The sequence below is a fragment of the Alexandromys fortis genome, unplaced genomic scaffold (assembly GCF_014885135.2).
Source record: "Alexandromys fortis isolate MF-2015 unplaced genomic scaffold, M_Fortis_MF-2015_v1.1 scaffold_63, whole genome shotgun sequence".
Classification (NCBI taxonomy): domain Eukaryota; kingdom Metazoa; phylum Chordata; class Mammalia; order Rodentia; family Cricetidae; genus Alexandromys; species Alexandromys fortis.
Genome location: NW_026067953.1, coordinates 4,961,556 through 4,979,726, shown reverse-complemented (window position 1 = coordinate 4,979,726; position 18,171 = coordinate 4,961,556). Strand labels below are relative to the sequence as shown.

At 45.7% G+C, this 18,171-nt stretch overlaps 1 protein-coding gene across 11 annotated transcripts in view; it reads left to right on the top strand.

Annotated features, from left to right (window-relative positions):
- Foxn3 (forkhead box N3) overlaps positions 1–15,388 on the top strand; it is a 370,445-nt gene extending 355,057 nt beyond the window's left edge. For all 11 annotated transcript variants that reach the window (XM_050151430.1, XM_050151427.1, XM_050151429.1 and 8 more), the window contains one exon: positions 8,763–15,388. In XM_050151430.1, coding sequence (XP_050007387.1) covers positions 8,763–9,309 — 547 coding nt within the window. In that variant the 3' untranslated portion in view covers positions 9,310–15,388. The remainder of the gene's footprint in view (positions 1–8,762) is intronic.
- Positions 15,389–18,171: the final 2,783 nt, after the last annotated feature.

Genomic DNA, 18,171 nt, shown 5'->3' with positions numbered 1-18,171 from the left:
CCCCTGAACCATCTCTCGATTCCCAGGACGTGTGTGTGTGTGTGTGTGTGTGTGTGTGTGTGTGTGTGTGTGTGTGTGTTACATATCAGGGGTTGGGAAGCCTAAAGGTCAGAGAACCATGCAGGAGTCAGTTTTCTTCCCCACCACGTGATTGAGCTCAGTTTGTCGTGCTTAGCAGCCTGTGCCTTTCCCAGCTAAGCCATCTCACTGGCCCCTCAGGGCTGGTTTTGATTCCCCATATGTCCGCTCCAACGGAAAAGAACGAAATGCCCCAGTTTTCACTGAGGATCAAGAGAATGGCTCTGAGGTGGGTCCTTGTTAGAGGGCTAGTGCCCAGAAACTAAGATCAGGAGACAGTCCCCTGGATCCTTGCTCTGCGGATCAGTGGTTCTGACCATGGCACGTGGGCATGCGCACAGAAACCCATGGATTAGTAGACTTAGCACGGCTGTGATTCCTGCACATACTAAGGATACTCCGTGCAGATAGTTACAAATGACGTGGAGGGCTTGGGCACTTGCACTTTGTGCCTTCCCCATACTTTCCCAGGCCTTGAACCTTGGGGTTAGGCTGAACCACCGCTACCTTTCCTGCAGGGCAAACTTAGGGTAAGGCCCCGGCTGTAAGTCCAGCCCTCGACATGTGCCAAAACTGCGAGGGAGAGCCCCATAATCACCGTGTGCAGCTGCTTGGTTTCATTTGGGTCTCTAAGAACCTCACTTGCAAACATTTCCCACGGAACAGGAGACAAGACATTGCTACGGCTCACAGCACCAGTTCTTATGGCCAGACCACTAGGAGAAACCTCCTTGTCCTCACTCTGCTCCTGGTCACCTAGAGAAGCCCCCCTGAGAGTGCAGCATTGATGGAGGTGTGTCCTAGAGACAGAAGTAGAGGGAAATGTGCCACCCGTCTCTTCCCACGTTGTGTTGGGTTCTTTAAGGTCAAGCAGCTGTTGTCTTTTGTCTCTAACACTGGCCTTCAAAGGTGGCTTCAGAATGTAGTATTAAATTTTTTATGCTTTGGGGCAGGAGGACAGGAGACGATAGTAAAGGGTGAGGTGGAGAAAGGACCCAAAGAACTCCATCAGAAAGACCACCCAAATCCCTCCCGGGCCTCACATCCCTGCAAGAGTCTTTGCTTCTGCCCTGCCTGGACCGGTGAAAGTGGATCCGCTCTGTGGAGCTCTCCTCGTTTCTCCACTCCTTGGCCAAATACTTTAGAAAGTCCTGGTTTTGGCTCCTTGTCCCTTCCTGTGTCTGAACGTCCTCAGCTCCTGCAGGTTCTGGGTAGGCCCCTGACTGTGGGACCCTTCAGGACCTTGAGCCTCGTGCAGGAGAGTCATGTTTCTATTGTGCTTTTCCTTGGATAGCACCCTAAGACAGAGCTACCTGAGCTGTCAACCCCAGGATGGGGCACCCCTCCCCCCTGCGCTCTTTCTTCTTGCCACCACACCAATAGGACTCCAGGGCTAAAAGGGGTCTTGAACTTTATTTCATAGATGATGTTCAGGTAGAATTAGGCCGGATTCTATGAGGACTGTAGGGAAGAACTATGAACTCAGAGCTCTGACCCTCGTCGGGAGAATTTGAAACCTGGTGAGATGTAGTTCTCTGGTTAGTGGTTCTTTGCCTGCCTTTCCTTAAATCCTTCGTCTGTCTCTCTCTCTCTCTCTCTCTCTCTCTCTCTGTCTCACACACACACACATTTAGTTGTTATGTTTTGTGTATAAGTGGTTTGTCTGATTGGATGTCTGTACACCACATGTATGCAGTGCCTGCAGCAGCCAGAAGAGGGCATCAGATCCCCGGAACTAGAATTAGAAATGGTTGCGAGCCATCATGTTGGTGCTGAAATTGGACCTGGGTCTGCAGGAAAAACAGCTATTACTCTTAACCACCGAGATGTCTCTGCAGCCCCTCCTTCTTCATTCTCCATTCTGGGAGCTGTTTTTCAAAAAAAAAAAAAAAAAAAAACTTTATGCAGTTTTGTATTCATATACAAGAATATATGAAACATTTGGCTGTTATTAGACGTTTGATGATACAGTGCTTGTGAACCCACCACCCAGCCTAGACTGCTTTGTCCTCTGGTAGGTAACCACTATCCCCTCCTTTTGCATTCAAAGGGTGTTGGTAACATAAACATTTTTTTGCTAGCTGGAGCAAGGCATCTTCTTCAGTGAGGTCTGTTTGCTTCCTATACCTATAACTGTGTCGTTTATACTGATGGATAATGCCACACTGTGTGATTATCCCACATTTTTCAAAAGGCGTCTGGACCTTTTACAGTCATCTCACCAGCCCTTGATATTAATTATTTTTAGGAAGAGTGGGGCACGGTGACACACACCTTTAACCCCAGCGCTCTGTGGGCAGAGGCAGGTGGCTTTCTGTGAGTTCCAGGACAGCCTGCTTTACATAGTGAGACTTATTTAAAAAAGAAAAGAAAATCAAGTATATGTTATCATAATTACAAAATTCTACCCAGTCCTACTTTCCTGTATTTATCATTACTGATCATCAAATTTCATTTTTAAAAGATTCTATCACTTGAAACTCAGTAAAGTTTTCTCTAAATTTTTCCTGTATTTATCATTACTGATCATCAAATTTCATTTTTAAAAGATTCTATCACTTGAAACTCAGTAAAGTTTTCTCTAAATTTTCTTTACTGTGATGAGCTGCATAATAAATTTGCTGATTCTGAACCACACGTTCATTTCTCTGCTTATCACACCTGACGCATTGTGCTTTTATTGCTGGAGTTGGTGAACTGGTATTTTAGATACGGATTTGGCCATTTAGTTTATGCAGCCTGCCCTTCCAATGCGGTCCTCATCCAGTTGTGGTGTCAAGGTTATGTGAGCCCTGTAAATGTAATTGAGTATTCACTCTGATTAGCCCACTCTCTCATCCCTTCCTATATGAAATCGAATGTCTTTATTGCCTGGTAGTTGAGGGAGCTCACTTGCAGGACAGTGTGGTGCTGGTATCATCCTTCCAGGATGGGAGTTTAATCTGTGTAGTGATTGATTGTAGAGACAGCGGGCTTGGTGTTTCCTATTGACCTAACTGGGTGATTGCGAATCTGTTTCACCTAAGTGTTCTTATATCTTGGTATAAAGTAGTCTCAGTATTTACGATCTTTTAAGATATCTTTTATAGCTACGTTCCATTTCTGTTTCATGTGTGTCTTCTCCTTTTGCTTGGTTAAACTTGTCATTTTCTTCTTGCAAAGCAACGTTTCATCTGATTTGTCCTGTTTTCATTGACTGTATGTGTCTCTATGTGGACCACGTGGGTGTGGTTGCCCAGATCTCAGAAGAGGGCATCTGATCCTCTGGAGCTGAAGTTACAGGTGGTTGTGAGCCATTGTGAGGGGTCTGGGATGGAACTTGGTTCTTTCTCAGAGCAGTCAGTGCCCTTAGCCTTTTGTCTGACCCCTCATTGGCCTTTGCTTTTACCTTCTGTTCTTCCCTGTTGTTTGTCTTCGTATAGATGCATACCTTTTCCTACAAAGTTTAATGTTTTAATTTCCTTCAAACCACAGCCTTATTGCATCCTTCCTGACTTTTTTTTTTCTCATTATTGCTTCTTCTTTGACCAGTACATATTCTTAGAAGGGCATCTGTGACTTTGAAAAAAAAAAAAAAAAAAAAAAAAGAGTAGAAGGTTCTTAATGTTCAGTCTCCACTTCAAGCATTCACCGTGAACTTAGATGCACAGTAACGTGAGACTTCTTCGGCATTTGAGATATTTAAGCCTAGTCTGGATGCCCCAGTATATATGGCCAAGTGTAGGTAGATAATAGATAGTTTAATACAATCAATTTTTTAAAGTGTTCCACATGTACTTAAAACAGTATTTTCCATTTTCATTATTTATGTATCTGTGTGTGTGTGTGTGTGTGTGAGAGAGAGAGAGAGAGAGAGAGAGAGAGAGAGAGAGAGAGAAGTCTGATTGACACTGGGAATGACATGTTAAACCCATCACACCGTGGGTCTGGCTCTTCCTTCTTGAAACACTCTAGCTGTAGGAGATGTATTTTGGAGCCATCTTCTTTTTGGAAGAATTCCTGTTGAGAGCAGTTTGATCTCCCTGGCGAACCAAACATTTGTGGGTTAGGACTGTGTTTGTAGTCGTAGCATTTGCCTTGAAACCTGTCTTTCATCCTGGCTGGCTTCCGCAGCTGACACACTTCCGTGATCTTGACCTTCCTTTGTTCTTTTGCTTTAGGCTCACGGTGTATAAACAGCACACCTTTTTCAATCCCTAGCACTAATCTGTACCTTTCTGGTTGAAGAGGTTTTTGCCCATTTTTATTAGCATCTTTGGATTCATATCCGTCTAATTTTGCACGTACTTTATCCCCGGCTTCCAGACCCTTCTGAGCATTATTTATGTTGACTTCTCCCTCTTCTTATTCCATTGCCTCCCAAGTTAAGCGTCACGTTCCTCTTTCATTGTGAGCCCTAAAACTTTTGACATGAACCTCCTAAAATGTTTGATCGATATCTTTAACCTTGTGATCAATACCAAGCCTTTCGAATATTTTCGCTTCAGTTCTCGCCACCTCCCAAATGGGGAATTAAAAAAAAGTTCAGTGCTTGGCCTCTGTTTTGCTTCTCTTTGTTCTTAAGCCATCGATCATAATTCTGCAGTTCAGTCACCGTTTGCTTGTGTCTCCTTTGCTAGTCGTTTCTTCCTGTGCACCAAGCCTTCCCTTTTAGATCACATTTGTGCTTCCCAAATAATGTTCTTAGGAAGTTTCTATAGTTTGTGGGTAGCGCCTTGACCTTGTGTCTGTTTCTAGTCTGAAGGCGTCATCTGACCAGTGTTCTCTCTTTCGCCTTGAGAGTGTTGTCTGCTCCTGCTGCCCTCACTGGCTGTGGTACTCCCTACCCGTTGGCATTTTCCTTCTACTTTTGTATCTCACCTTTGCCCAGTTCTGGCCTCCTGATGTAGCCAGCAATCTTCCTGCCTTGTCCTCTGAGGAGCCGGGACTGCCACGACACAGTGCTGTGATCTTTTGTGGTTTTGACTGATTGGTTAGGTTGTGTTGTTTGTTCCTAGTTATCCTTGTGGTTTTGGTTAAGTAATTAGATTGTTGGTTGGTTGGTTAATTTCTTTGTTTTTTTTTTTTTTTTTTTTTTTTTTTGTGGCCTGTATTGCTTGTTTCTTGGCTTACCTTTTTATTTGATAGTGATAGGTAGGCGTGAATTTCAGTGTTTATCCTGATAAGCATGTATTGGCTTTTTTAGTCCAAAAATGGGTACCTTTCAGCCAATCTAGAAAATTTTCAGCCATTAATTTGGTTGTGACATCTTGTGCTTTCTTACCCCTCTAAAAGTCCGGCTCAGTTTCTGTGAAATTTTCTTGTGTTTGTTTGAGACAGTCTCCTGGGAAAGGTTGACCTTGAGCTCTCTCTCTCTCTCTCTCTCTCTCTCTCTCTCTCTCTCTCTCTCTCTCTCTCTGTATGGGTGGTAAAGATGACCTTGAGCCCTGACCTCTCTGTCTACACACAAGTGCTGGAATTGTGGGCAGGTACCACCACACACAGGTATTTTGAAGCCTGAAGCACATGGGTTGGGCTAGACTGTTTAGGAAGCTGCTCTGCCCCCCAGCACTGGGGTTATAGACAGACGCTCCCAGCTTCTGTATAGGCGCTGAACAAGCTCTCGTGACTCCTGCTCCTCAGCACCAATGCTGTCCAGTTTGATGATCAGTCCAGCCCTCTCACCTGCGTTCCCACCCCTTAGCCATATTCTGCTGCATGTTGTATACTTTATTTTCCAGTCCATAAGAGAGGGCCTCACCCCCTGAGTGCCAGGGTTCCAGGGCTGTTGACCTCCTGTGCCTCATCTTTGTTTTAAATACTAATCTCCTTCTCTGTGGTCTCAACATGTGCAGTCTTTGCAGTTTGGGCTCTGTAGCTTTTTCTCTGCTCTCTCTCACTTGTAATAGTGTATTTCCCTTGTGCTTAATGGCTTTAAAATTATGAACCTAGGTTCTGTGCACGCTAATTAGTTGGGATTCTCTGTGGTTGGATTTGAAGTGTATTATTCCAAAGAAGATTTGCTTTTTCAAACTTCTGGATGCCTATGGGAATGGTGGGCTTGAGTCTGTTGTGACTCCCTTGGAGCAACCATAAAATCCATGAAGGTAACAAAACCAGTTTCCCATCCCTGCTTCTCTTTCCTCCTCCATCAGTTTGGGCTCTTGCCCCAGTCCTGGGGTAGGTAATTGTTCCAGGGAAACCCCGGTTTCCTGATTCCCCCATTGCTCACATTTCAAGTTAGTTTTAAAATGATAGGTTGGATGGGTGGGTCTGTCCCCTTGTGTTGTATGTTATTTTTGTGAATGTTGCTGTGTGTGACGCCCATTCAGGGCTCAAAGGACAGCTTTGGTTCTGGGGATCAAACTCAGGCTGTCTAGTTTGTACAGCCCTGCCCATATTTCCTAGTGAACTCAGAATGCCTGTAAAATGCATCGCCGCGCCGTATCTGATGTCTGTATTGTAGTCAGGGAAGCTGCTTCTAAATGTGTCTCCCTTGCTACCTGGTCAAAAGTTTTGACCAGGAGATGTTTAGAGCAAGCCTCTCTCTCTCTGCTTGTGGTTTCTTTGGTAGAGAGGCATTGCACTGCCTCCAGGCCCCTCTTAGATGATCCTGTCTGCTTTTCATACTTGGCAAGAGGTCAGAATCCTCAGGTCAGTGCCTAGCGCAGGCAACTCTTCCAAATGACAACCAGTAGGTGTAGAACTGTTCATTCCTTAGAGAACCCTTGGGTACCAGGTAACTCAATGGTTCTCAACCTTTGTAATGCTGTGACCCCTTAATATGGTTCCTAATGTTATGGTGACCGCCCCCACCATAAAGATCATTTTCATCACTACTTTACAACTATAATTTTGCTGCTGTTATGACTCATAATGTAAATATCAGTGTTTTCCGATGGTCTTTGGTGACCCCCCCCCAAAAGGAGTCGCGACCCAGAGGTTGAGAACCATTGAGATAACCCATGGCATTTAAGTAGGGTGGAACAAAATGAGAGCCATAAGGAGAGCCGCAGTCAGAATTGGCCTGCACTGCGGCTTCTTAGTTACAAACACTGATCATTTTTGCCTTGAACCACTGCAAGGTACGACTGCAAGGTCTCACTTCCTGTATTCCCTCTGTGGATGAGGAAAGTGGACAGCTTCCAGGTTTGAGATTGAGCGCACATGGCTTTGCTGGGCCTATGGCTTAAACTCCTAGGGGCCTGGTGAGATCAAGTGGCTTTTGCTGATGCTAATCTGTGGTCACCGTGAAGATCATGATTCACAGACTCGGCCAAGGCTGAGAAGCTGCAGGCATTTCAGTTGTATCGAATGTCAACTGGAATGAATGGTTTCGGGTTTGGGTTCTGGGGTGGAGGCGGTAGTTAGAAACGCACTTTCCAAGGAGTTGAGGATGGCTAATTTCTTCTCAGCATTTGGTGTCCTGGAGTGACAACCCCCTGCAGCAGGAGGCATCTGACACCAGCTCAGTGCAGCTGGGCCTACACCAACATGAGCCACTTTGTGCCAAGTTATTAATAATTGAAGGAGCTTGTCACTCCCTGCAGAGTTTGGTGTGTAATTTATGGATTATAGACCCGTGCTGAAATCTCAGAGAAAGTTAATTTCATTAAGTAAGGATGAGATCCGACTATATTCCAGTTCTCACACCCCAAAAAGTGCACCAGTATGCCTGTCTCTGCCAGAAGGTTCTGGCAGTGTCTATACTGGTCCTGTATCAGCACAGGACCTATCCTGCTTGGGACTTGGGAGATATTTAAAGTTCCTTCTCCCTTTGACTATAGTACCCCATGCCTCCTGCGCTCATCTGTCCCTCAGACTCCCACCCACCCTGGGCACCTGCTGTGTGCCAGGCACATCAGGAAAGCAGCAGAAGGTGGGCACGGTGCCTCTCCCTACCTCCCAACAAGGAGACATAGAAGGGCCAGTGGCATAAATATACACAAGAAGTGACGCGGGGCATGATGGGTGCTGGGAGAGCCCATGTGACGTTCTGGCGGGGAATTGCAGGGGAACACTGACCCGAGTGCAGCTGAGCACGTACATTTTGGTTTCAGTCGCAGCTCTGTCGCTATCTGTGTGGCTTTAGTCAGTGACCGAACTTTGTGGCACTCACTTCAGACCCATGTGAGGTCACTTGATGGAGTTAAACACGCCTATGGGCTCAGCAGGGCGTCCGTTGGTCGGGAGCTCAAGAAACAGTAACTTACCGGCCTCTCCTCCATGAGCCAGCCCCTACTCACTGTTTCGTTAGATGCTAGAATCTTCACTAACAGCTCCCCTGGATCTCCTCTCTTACATACTCGGTGCACATCGGCAGAGTGAGCGAGCAGCTGTCCCCACAAGGCAGGACTCTTTACCACATGTTGTATTTAGCCTTCTGACAAATGCCACTTCATTGTTTCAGAGGTGCCCAGCCAGCATCGGCTGGTGGTGTCTTACTCCAGTGGTGCTGGGGCTAATGTGTAAAAGAAAGGTTTCTCTGCCGTCACCTTAAAGTATTGCTTTGACAACTCAGACACCGTGGATTAAGTGAACATGTCTGTTGGGGTGGGAAGGGATGAGCGCAAGGACAGGGTGGGGACGGGGGCCCTTCTGCAGAGATCGTTGTACCTGTTAGCCATGTTCTGGGATTGCTAGCTCTGCCTGCAGGAGCCTCCACCAGAGGAGATGTAATTTGGTGTTTCCTCTTCCGTCTGCAGGAATAGCATCACCAGTTGCCGGATGCGGACTGAGAGTGAGCCGCCGTGTGGCTCCCCGGTGGTCAGTGGCGATCCCAAGGAGGATCACAACTACAGTAGTGCCAAGTCCTCCAATGCTCGAAGCACCTCTCCCGCCAGCGACTCCATCTCCTCTTCCTCTTCCTCGGCTGACGACCACTATGAGTTTGCCACCAAGGGGAGCCAGGAGGGCAGTGAGGGAAGCTTCCAGAGCCACGAGAGCCACAGCGAGACAGAGGAGGATGACAGGAAGCCCAGCCAGAAGGAGGCCAAGGATGCCCTGGGGGACAGCGGGTACGCATCCCAGCACAAGAAGCGGCAGCACTTCGCCAAGGCCAGGAAGGTCCCCAGCGACACACTGCCCCTCAAAAAGAGACGCACAGAAAAACCCCCCGAGAGTGACGATGAGGAGATGAAAGAGGCCGCCGGCTCCCTCCTGCACTTGGCTGGGATCCGGTCCTGTTTGAACAACATCACCAATCGGACGGCCAAGGGGCAAAAAGAACAAAAGGAAACCACAAAAAATTGAAACAAGTCTCTGATTTGTTTTGAACTTATGGCCATTTGGTTTCAGCAGGTCAGGAGATTTCTAATGATTTGTGGCAATATCAGCAATTTTTTCTTTTTTTTTTTTTTCCTTTTGTTGGTTTGGTTTTCTTTCTTTTCTTTTTCTTTTTAATTTGCCCCCCACTCCTTTGTTTTTGGACCCTTAAGAATTTTATGTTTAAAGGAGATTGAAGCCATAGAACTCATGTTGACACTCAGCCGTTTTACAAAAGCTTTTCTTTATCTGAAGACAAAAACCGAAAGAAAAAAAAAAGCCAAAATTAACCATTGCTTCCTGCAGCCTGTCAGACACCTGTGACTGAACCCACAGGGATGTCAGCATTAATGTCACAGGAATACTCCTGCGCCACCCAGGAGGCACGCATGCAGAATCATCACGCTCAGGCCAACCCTTAGGTTTAAAAAGTCAATTTTGTTTGGAGTGAAACTGGGGAGCAATCGCAGAGACTGAGGAGCCCCGTGTCCCCCTCGGAACAGCATCCTCTAAGGGTAACACTGTGCTCTGGCCCTGGCATACCAATGTGCCAGAAATGCCAATGGCATTGCCAGATAGCAAGCCCAAGGCTGCCAGTCTTCGGTACTTCTTAAGCTTGAACCTGGTACCGTCTCACAAGTTGACTACCAGACTGTTCAGTACATCCGGCCTCAGTGTCTAATGGGGAGAGACAGGGAAAATTCTTAGAGCCATTGCTAGCCACTGAATTCTGCTCTCTGTTCAATTAAGAAGACTTCCAAAAGCCATAAGCCTGAAGGTTGGCCCTGTGTGCGCCTGCGCATACACACACACATATATGCACACACACACACGCACACACGAGACTTAAAGCTGATGCAGAAAACAGGCTATATCCTTTTAACTGCCCAAGTGAAAGCAATCATGCCCAAAACATGACAGCAGCTGTTAAGGAAAAATGGTACAGATTCTTTCCCATTCAAACAATCTGATCCAAGTTTGGGGGTGGGGGGGTGCTACAAAAACTGCCGTTCATATTGTGATGTCTTTTTAAGAGGTTAAAGGCGCACTGATGGACATGAAAAGCAAAAACATGGTAATCAATACAACTCCTATACAGCCCTCAAAAAGGGTTTGCAATTAATGCCAGAACTCATTCTTTGCAAAAATAAAAAAATAAAATCAGTGGTTTTCACATTCAGCCAGTGTAGCCAGCAGAAATTTCTGATCCACGATGCATGGATTCCTTTGAAGAAAAAACAAAAGAAAAGAAAATTTAAAAAAAAAATCACAAAAATAAACTTTTTTTTATTCAAAAATAACAAAGTTCTTGTAAGGTAAATAATGTATTTAGCATGAAGCATGAATTATTTTCATATAAATATAGAAAATAGAGAGAAGGCTATGCCTCTAATTTTTAAGCCCTTAGGCTTAGAGGTTCTTTTGTTCTTTTTTTCCTTTCTTTTTTTTTTCTTTTCCTTTTTTTCTCCTTTTTCTTTTTGTTGTTGTTGTTATTTTGTTTTGGTTTTTTGAAGCAGGTGTTTAAGGTTTAACCTTCTTCAGGGACAAAACTCTGACTGTTGGGGAACTTACTCTGCAATATAAATTATCTCCGTACTCTGGTAGGGCTTGGTTGGTTGAGCTCTATACTGCCTTGTCCGCACTCAGCCCCGACCCCTCTGATTCTCTACTGAAGAGTGTGTCCTTCCCTTTGTCTGTATGTGTTTAACATGACGCAATAATTCGAGGGCAAACTTAGTAGTGTGTATGATAGAGTCAAGAGAATTATGGGACGCTTACTTGAGAAAAATCATGACCGTGATTTGGTTCTAGGAAAAAGGCAGTGAATAATTATGCAAATTCGCCAGAAGAAGGGGAAACATGCTAATGGGCCTTATTGGGTGAGGGTAAGAGATAGGGTGCATGGGTAGGAGGAAGTAAGTGATTATGGGCTTGGATGGGCCAGCCCTGCGTGTTTTGCTGCGACTGTGAGGTTTCGCAGTGAGAAGGGGGCTGGCTGTCGCTGCCTCTTCAGCTGTAGTCGCCCTGGGACTAAGACCACCAAGATAGTGAGAGCTGAATGACAACCAGACCATGTCACACAAGCCAGAAACTCCAGTTACCTTTGCCAAAAAAAGGAAACCTGTTTTTCCTTGAGGTCTAAAGAGAAATCCCTAAAACAATATGGCCTTCCACCCAAACGGAGGGAACTTGAAAAACACTACCATGGCTCAGGGTCAGATGTTTGGGAGAGGGAGAAAACTGAGGTAACCTTGGACTTTTGAAACAGGACAGGAGTGGGCCTTTAAAGTTATGTCCGCCTGTCAGAACCAGGTACCTTGGCAACCGCATCCGCCTGGAAGGAAGGAGGTTCTCTGCTGCCTCCCCCTACCTAACCTGAAGGCAGCTCCAGAGAGAACAGGAGTTGGGGGCTCCCACTTGGGGGCGGGCGAGATTTACTCAGACCTGTCCCTGAACATGACCCCTCAAGGGGGTTCCAGATTAGATGAGAGCACAGGTGTGTTTTCCCAGTGCCCTGATCTCTCTCCCCCACAAACCTCTGACACCCTACAAGCCATCCGTGGCTCTGGAACCTGAGTCACGCTTTGATTTCTGTTGTTACCTAACCAAGTCCAAAAGACCATCCTCCCCACCCCCAAAAGCGGTGAGACTCAGACCTCTACTGAAGGCGAAGGTAAGCGCTCGGCACTGTTTCTGGCAGGGGACTTCTTCCGATGAAAACCCCACGTGGGCTGTCTCCCCTCGTTTCACTTTTCCGAAGGGGCAGAGGCCTCTTTCAGAGATAACAAGATGCAGTGTGTGTGTGATTTACTTTTCTGATCTCCCAGAGATCTAGAAAACTATCTTATACAAGTGCGTTCTGAACCCCAGAACCACTCTTTTTGCATAAATACCTCATCGGGCAGCTTTCTAAGTGTTATTTTCCTGAGCCTCCCTTGGCGCCTTTGTTGGAATTTTCTGGAAGACTTGTTGGGGAAACTTTAGTAAGGGTACTTTTTCTATTTTCCTTCTGTTTTGGGAGGCATACACATTATGCATAACCAAAACAATGGCTCAATTGTGTTTAACTCTGTATTTTGACTGTTGAGGCGAAAACAAAGTTATCAATGTGTATGTGGACGTTTGTAGCGAAGTCTGCCGACTGAGGCTGTCCGTGTCCTTAACAAGCCAAGGGGCAGGAGGCACCCTCTCTTTCCCCTCCCCCAAGAGCAGTAGAGAATTTAAGCACAAGCTTATTTGTGAAAGAATATTTTGCTTAAGTGTAATTCACTTTAGTCTTGGACTTTCTTCCCAAACGTCAGGTGTTCTTTTAGCTTTCACACTAGCCTGTGTATCCATTAGTCTGACAGATCGCCTGAGCATCGTTCAAGGGGTGTGGTGTTCTTTCTTTGTGGTTCATGTGTCATTCCAGGGTCTCATGTACTCACATGGGGCAGGGGGGAGGGGGAAACGGGGAACTATAGCAATATTTACAGATGCTTTGGAAACAACAGTGACCACATCAGCACCATGGCATTACAACCACTGGCTGTTGGCCCTCGGACACATTTAAGAGGAGAGACAGTGGCTTTCTTTCCTTAGGTGAAATACGCACCAACCTTTTATCCTCTCTTGGTTGTCTTTCTTCTTTCTCTAGGACTTTGTGGAAAGGGTTTGCATCGTAGATTTTCTTTCTGGTTTATCACAAGCGCCCACTTCCCTCCCCCTCTCCAGTCAGGATATTTCTCAAGAGTTCTTTTTGGTAAGGCTGGCTCTCTGAAACTAAAGCTGAACCAAACCCACATGTGTAAGGAAACTGTGGTCAGGACACCTGAAGCAGGTCTCTCTCTTTGCCTGGGTCTTCAAGGAAGAATGGGTTGACACCCTTTCCTAAGAATGGGTTTTTCCTGTAGAGTCATTCAGCATGTCTAGCGCTTTCTGTTCATAGCAGTTCCTATCACGGAACATTCTAGAAGGAGTATTGCATTCATTGGTGCCCAGGCAAGAGAGAATGGCTTTGGTGCCCAGCCTAAGAATTTAACACAGCAGGCCCATGCTCAGCACCCCAAGTCACCAATTTGGGTTTCAGTGGTGCCACTCTGGGACCTCTAGCCTCTTGGGGAGGAGTGGGGGTGGCTATGACATGATGCCAGAGTTAGGGACAAATGACCCACATGGGACGTTTTCCCATATATAGGGTTAGACTAAATTCAGGGTGATTCCTCTTCCCCTCTCAAACCTTATTCACGTTGGGACTCATTTCTTTCTGGTGGATCACAGCTGCCCAGATGTTGCAACTGATTTCTTTGTTTCTATGAAGAAATCCTTTTCTTTCGTCTTGAGAAGGTTTTTTATTTTTAGTATTATTTTTTGCCACCAAAAGAAAACATTGGAGCATATGTCCCCTCTTGATTGTGACTTGCCAGTGTTGACAGTTCAGTCCTTCGTGTTGTAGGTCCCAGCCCACCAGTACTATATCAAACACTGTTAGGCACATGATGCAGCACTGTGATCTAATTTAAATAATACTTTTTTATTATTTATACTACTATATATAATATACATCAACACTTTTGCTATATAACCTACGTGATAAACCCTTTTTAGTTACCTGTCAGACTAGACTTTGGTTTCTATTGCAGTTAACAGTTACAGAATTGTAATGGTGTCTTCTTTTATTTTTATTTTTTCCTTTGTAATGGAATGTGTAAATCAAAGTATATACATTGTGTGGTGTTCCTGTTTCTTGGGATGTCATGAGGAGTTACACACGGCATTCAGTGTTCTGTATAGACCTGCCCACCTTTGTGAATTCATCTGTTAACCCTTCTTCGTTTGAGAGCGCGCCAGCCATGGTGGCTAACTCCCAGCGTCCTCTCCCCTGCTGGCTGTTCTTGAATTAAGCACAGACTTGTCCACTCGGTTGCTTTATCATGAATAATGGGTGTGACTTGGTCACTCTTCCACCCTTCAGCAAACAAGTGCTAGCTTCACTGACCAAAAAAAAAAAATTAAGGAAGGAAAACACCATTTTAAAAGCGATCACCTTTTCATGGCCGAAATGGATATGTCTATGGTGCTGCCCCGTGCTGTGGAGCTTCTGGAGTCAGACCGCTGAGGAATGCTCATTTCTGATTTGCTGTGGGATGCTCACAAATACCCTTCCTGTCTTGTTAGTATTGAAATCAAGACTCTTTATTTGAGATCTCTACAGCAGTGTTTCTCCGCTGTGTCTCATTTGCAAAAGCGGAGAACATGCCTTCTCCACCCTTTTGCAAATAATCAGTGCTCCATATTGGATTCTCAGAAGACTTCGATATGGTGATCCTGTCAAACCTAGAAATTGTTTTCTATCTTGGCATACCTGATTCCCCCCCATTTCCCCTGTTTTAGAGGAAACAGCACACTTTCTGTTTTGGATGCATTCATCATTTCTTGAGTGTGTGTGTTGAAGCCATCCAAGGCCACAGCTGGCTCAGCCAGTCCCCCACTACCTGCACTGTCACGGTGAACGTGGGGATGGAGAAAGCATCGGTGTGTGTCTGAGAAATGGCTACATGGACATTTTCTTAATACTCTGATTCTGTAGCATTTCTGAGTTTTGTTTTAATTTTACAGAAAACAAAACCACAGTGACAAAACAGCGAGAAGACCTAGAGGGTTGTGGCCGAATCTTGGGGTCACCCCACCTTTCCAGGCCAACAGATCTACAAGGCCAAATTAATTTATAAGAGTAATAATTTCTTCAGAAGCCAATTTCTTTTTTCTGTATTTCTGTATGAAACTGCCAATATCATGAACAGAAGGGGAGAATCTTAAAGGAGAAGGAAAATGATGTCCGTTGGGTGGTGCTTGCCTTTGCCTAAAGCAGCGGTGTAGAGATGGCACCATCAGCCGAGCTCGGGGGACTTGGTGTTGCTTGGGAGGGATCCATACAGCATTTTGCGTTCTTCATGTGTAATCATATTGCCAAAGACAAACTACTTCATCATTTATTGTAAATAACACTTCCCCAGACCTACCATAAAGTTTCTGTGATGTATTGTCTTCCAGTTGCAATAAAAATTACTGAGTTGCATCAATTGAAGAGGAGCCTTGTGTGTTGTGTAACTACTGAACCGTGGAAGAGACCGTGTGTGTGTGCTGTGTGCAGAGGCCAAAGGTTGATGTTTTCCTTGATAAATCCCCAATATTTATTTATTTATTGTGTCTGTGTTTGTATGCCAGCTATTTGTGGAGGCCAGAAGGGAGCGTCAGATCCCCGGGTACTGGAGTAACGGGGTTGTGAGTTGCCTGATGTAGGTGCTGGAAACCAAACTTGGATCCTCTGGAAGACACTCTACCTTTTGAGACAAGAACTGCCACTGAACCAGAAGGTCACCATTAACTAGGTTGACTTGCCAGCAAGCTCTAGGAGTCCTCTGTTTCTGCCTGCCTGGGGTTAGAAGTATATATATGCATGACCATCCGCCCTGCCCTGCCTTTTTGTTTTGTTTTGTTTCGTTTCCTTTTTCTAATGCGGATGCTGTTGATCTGAACTCAGGTGTCTGGGTTTGCACAGGAGATCTTTTACCGCCTGAGCCATCTCCCTGGTCCCGAGACATCCCATCCTGAGTCTAACCCACAAAAGCAAATCTGCACAGTTTTCTGTCTGGTTTTAGAGTCTCAACTGCACGCGGTACCCATCTTCACACCTGCCTTCGTTTTGATGAGAAATTTCTCAGTGTTCTGCAAAGCCACTAGTGTAGGACAGACACAGGGCTCCTGTCACCAGGCACAGAATATATGACTAAGATCTGGTCTTGTCCAGAAGTCGCCAAATACTAAAATAAAGATGGACTTTGGGATTGGGGTCTGCCCACCTGTCCTATATCCTGAGGGTCTCAAGTGATGGCATCCCAGCACGAAATGTCACCAGTGCTTAAGTGCCCCCGCCAGTCCCTATACACATGTACCCTTGTGAGTCTCCTTTCTAGTATAATAAAAGAAAATCAGCTGAATGCAGCCAGGATGGCGTGGGGATCACATGGCAAGGCTGGAAGGGAGCGATTAAGGGCTAAATTTGTTCTTTATAACAACCCCTTGTCCTGGGAAATAACCAGGTCCTGCAGGAACTACGTTAATATCTGCTGAGCACGGTGCCCCTTAGGACCTAATTATCTTCTACTAGGTCTCACCTCTTAAAGGACCTGCCACCATCCTGGGGCCCATGGTTCCAGCAGACAAGTCTCTGTAGCACACACCCAAAGCAGGTGACTAGGCATCTGTCATCTCTGATAGAGAGGAAGAGATGCTCCCAAAAGATTTCCTGGTCCCTTTCATGGGGTTCTGACTTTTAGTGGATCAGGTCTTCAGGCATGCACAGCGGGCCTTCTACCCTAAGCCATTGCTGCAATGTTCTAAGATTCCATCCCGTTTTTTTTGTTTGGTTTGGATTTTTTTTTTTTTAACCTGGGCTTCACCACCCCACTAAGGCACCTTTGTTGGGCTGTATCTTTTAGCTGCTATCCTGGGTCACAGTGCCATTGTAGCAGTAATAGTCCATCTGTCCCTGATGGATGATAATTCCCAGTGTCCTCCCAAGTGTCCCCTTCGATGTCCTGCTTGGCCCATGCTTCTTTGGGTCTTGCATTCAGGATCACCTTGAAAGTCACGGTACGTCCTCTAGATGCCACGGCAGTGTTTGAGGAGAAACATTGGGAGGAAGGGCAGATGCCATTCACTGAGCCAAATCTGATGTTATTTAATTTGCCATGCTGAGTAATGCTTGAGGCTCCAAGCAAGTAGCTTCAGAAAATAGCACATACTACTGTGTGTATACATGTTTGATTCATGTGTGTATGCACACGTATGTTTGGGTAAACAAGGATGCCTGTATGTGAATCAGAAGTCCACAGTCCCTCTCTAATTTTTATTACTATTAATTTTATTTATGTGTGGAGGTGTTTTGTCTGTATCTATATGTGTGCACTGCATGCATGCCTGGTACCCATGGAGGCTCGACTAGATTCCTAGAATTAGAGTTGCAGTCTTGAGCCTCCATGTGGATGCTGGGAATTGAACACAGGTCCTCTGAAAGAGCATCTAGTGCTCTTAATTGCTGAATCATCTCTCCAGCCTCCGTCTTATTATTTTTTTGAACAAGGGCTCATTGAACCTGGAGCTTACCAGTTTGGCTAGGCCAACTGGCCAGAAACACCCAGACATCTTGTATCTCACTTCTTGTCACTGGAATTGCAATACAAACCACTGCATCTGGATTTTTGTTGTTGTTGGATGCGGGGGTGGGTATTGAACTCAGATCCTCATGCTTGCTTGGCACGTAAGTTACACTGAGTTATCTCCCCAGCTGCCATACAACCATTCTTGAAATTTTCAAGACAGCTGGAACTGCGACTTGGACAATCAAAATAGCTAAGAGAATTCTCAAAAGTATAGCACCTGCAGGCTGCTTTTTTTTTTTTCCTCAACAGGTTCTTGTCTCATTCCAAGCATCACTGCCACAGGCTTCCCTCCCTCTCCACCTCTCCCAGCATTCCTCACCCCAACTCTGCCCCACCCCAGATCCACTCTTTTCCCATTTGAGAAAAGAACAGACCTCCGGGAGACAGTAGCCAAACAGGACAAAACAAGTTGCAATAAGACAAGGCAAAAAGCTCTGGTTGAGACTGAACCAGGCAACTTAATAGGGGGAAAGAGTCTCAACAGCAGGCAGAAGAGTCCGAGTTACACCGGGTACCACTGTTAGGAGTCCCACAAAATCACCAAGCTATGATCCATAACATACACAGGGAGAACCTGGTGCAGACCCATGCGGGCCACAGGCTTGCCACTGCAGTCTCCGTGAGCCCATGGGAGCCCCGTGTAGCT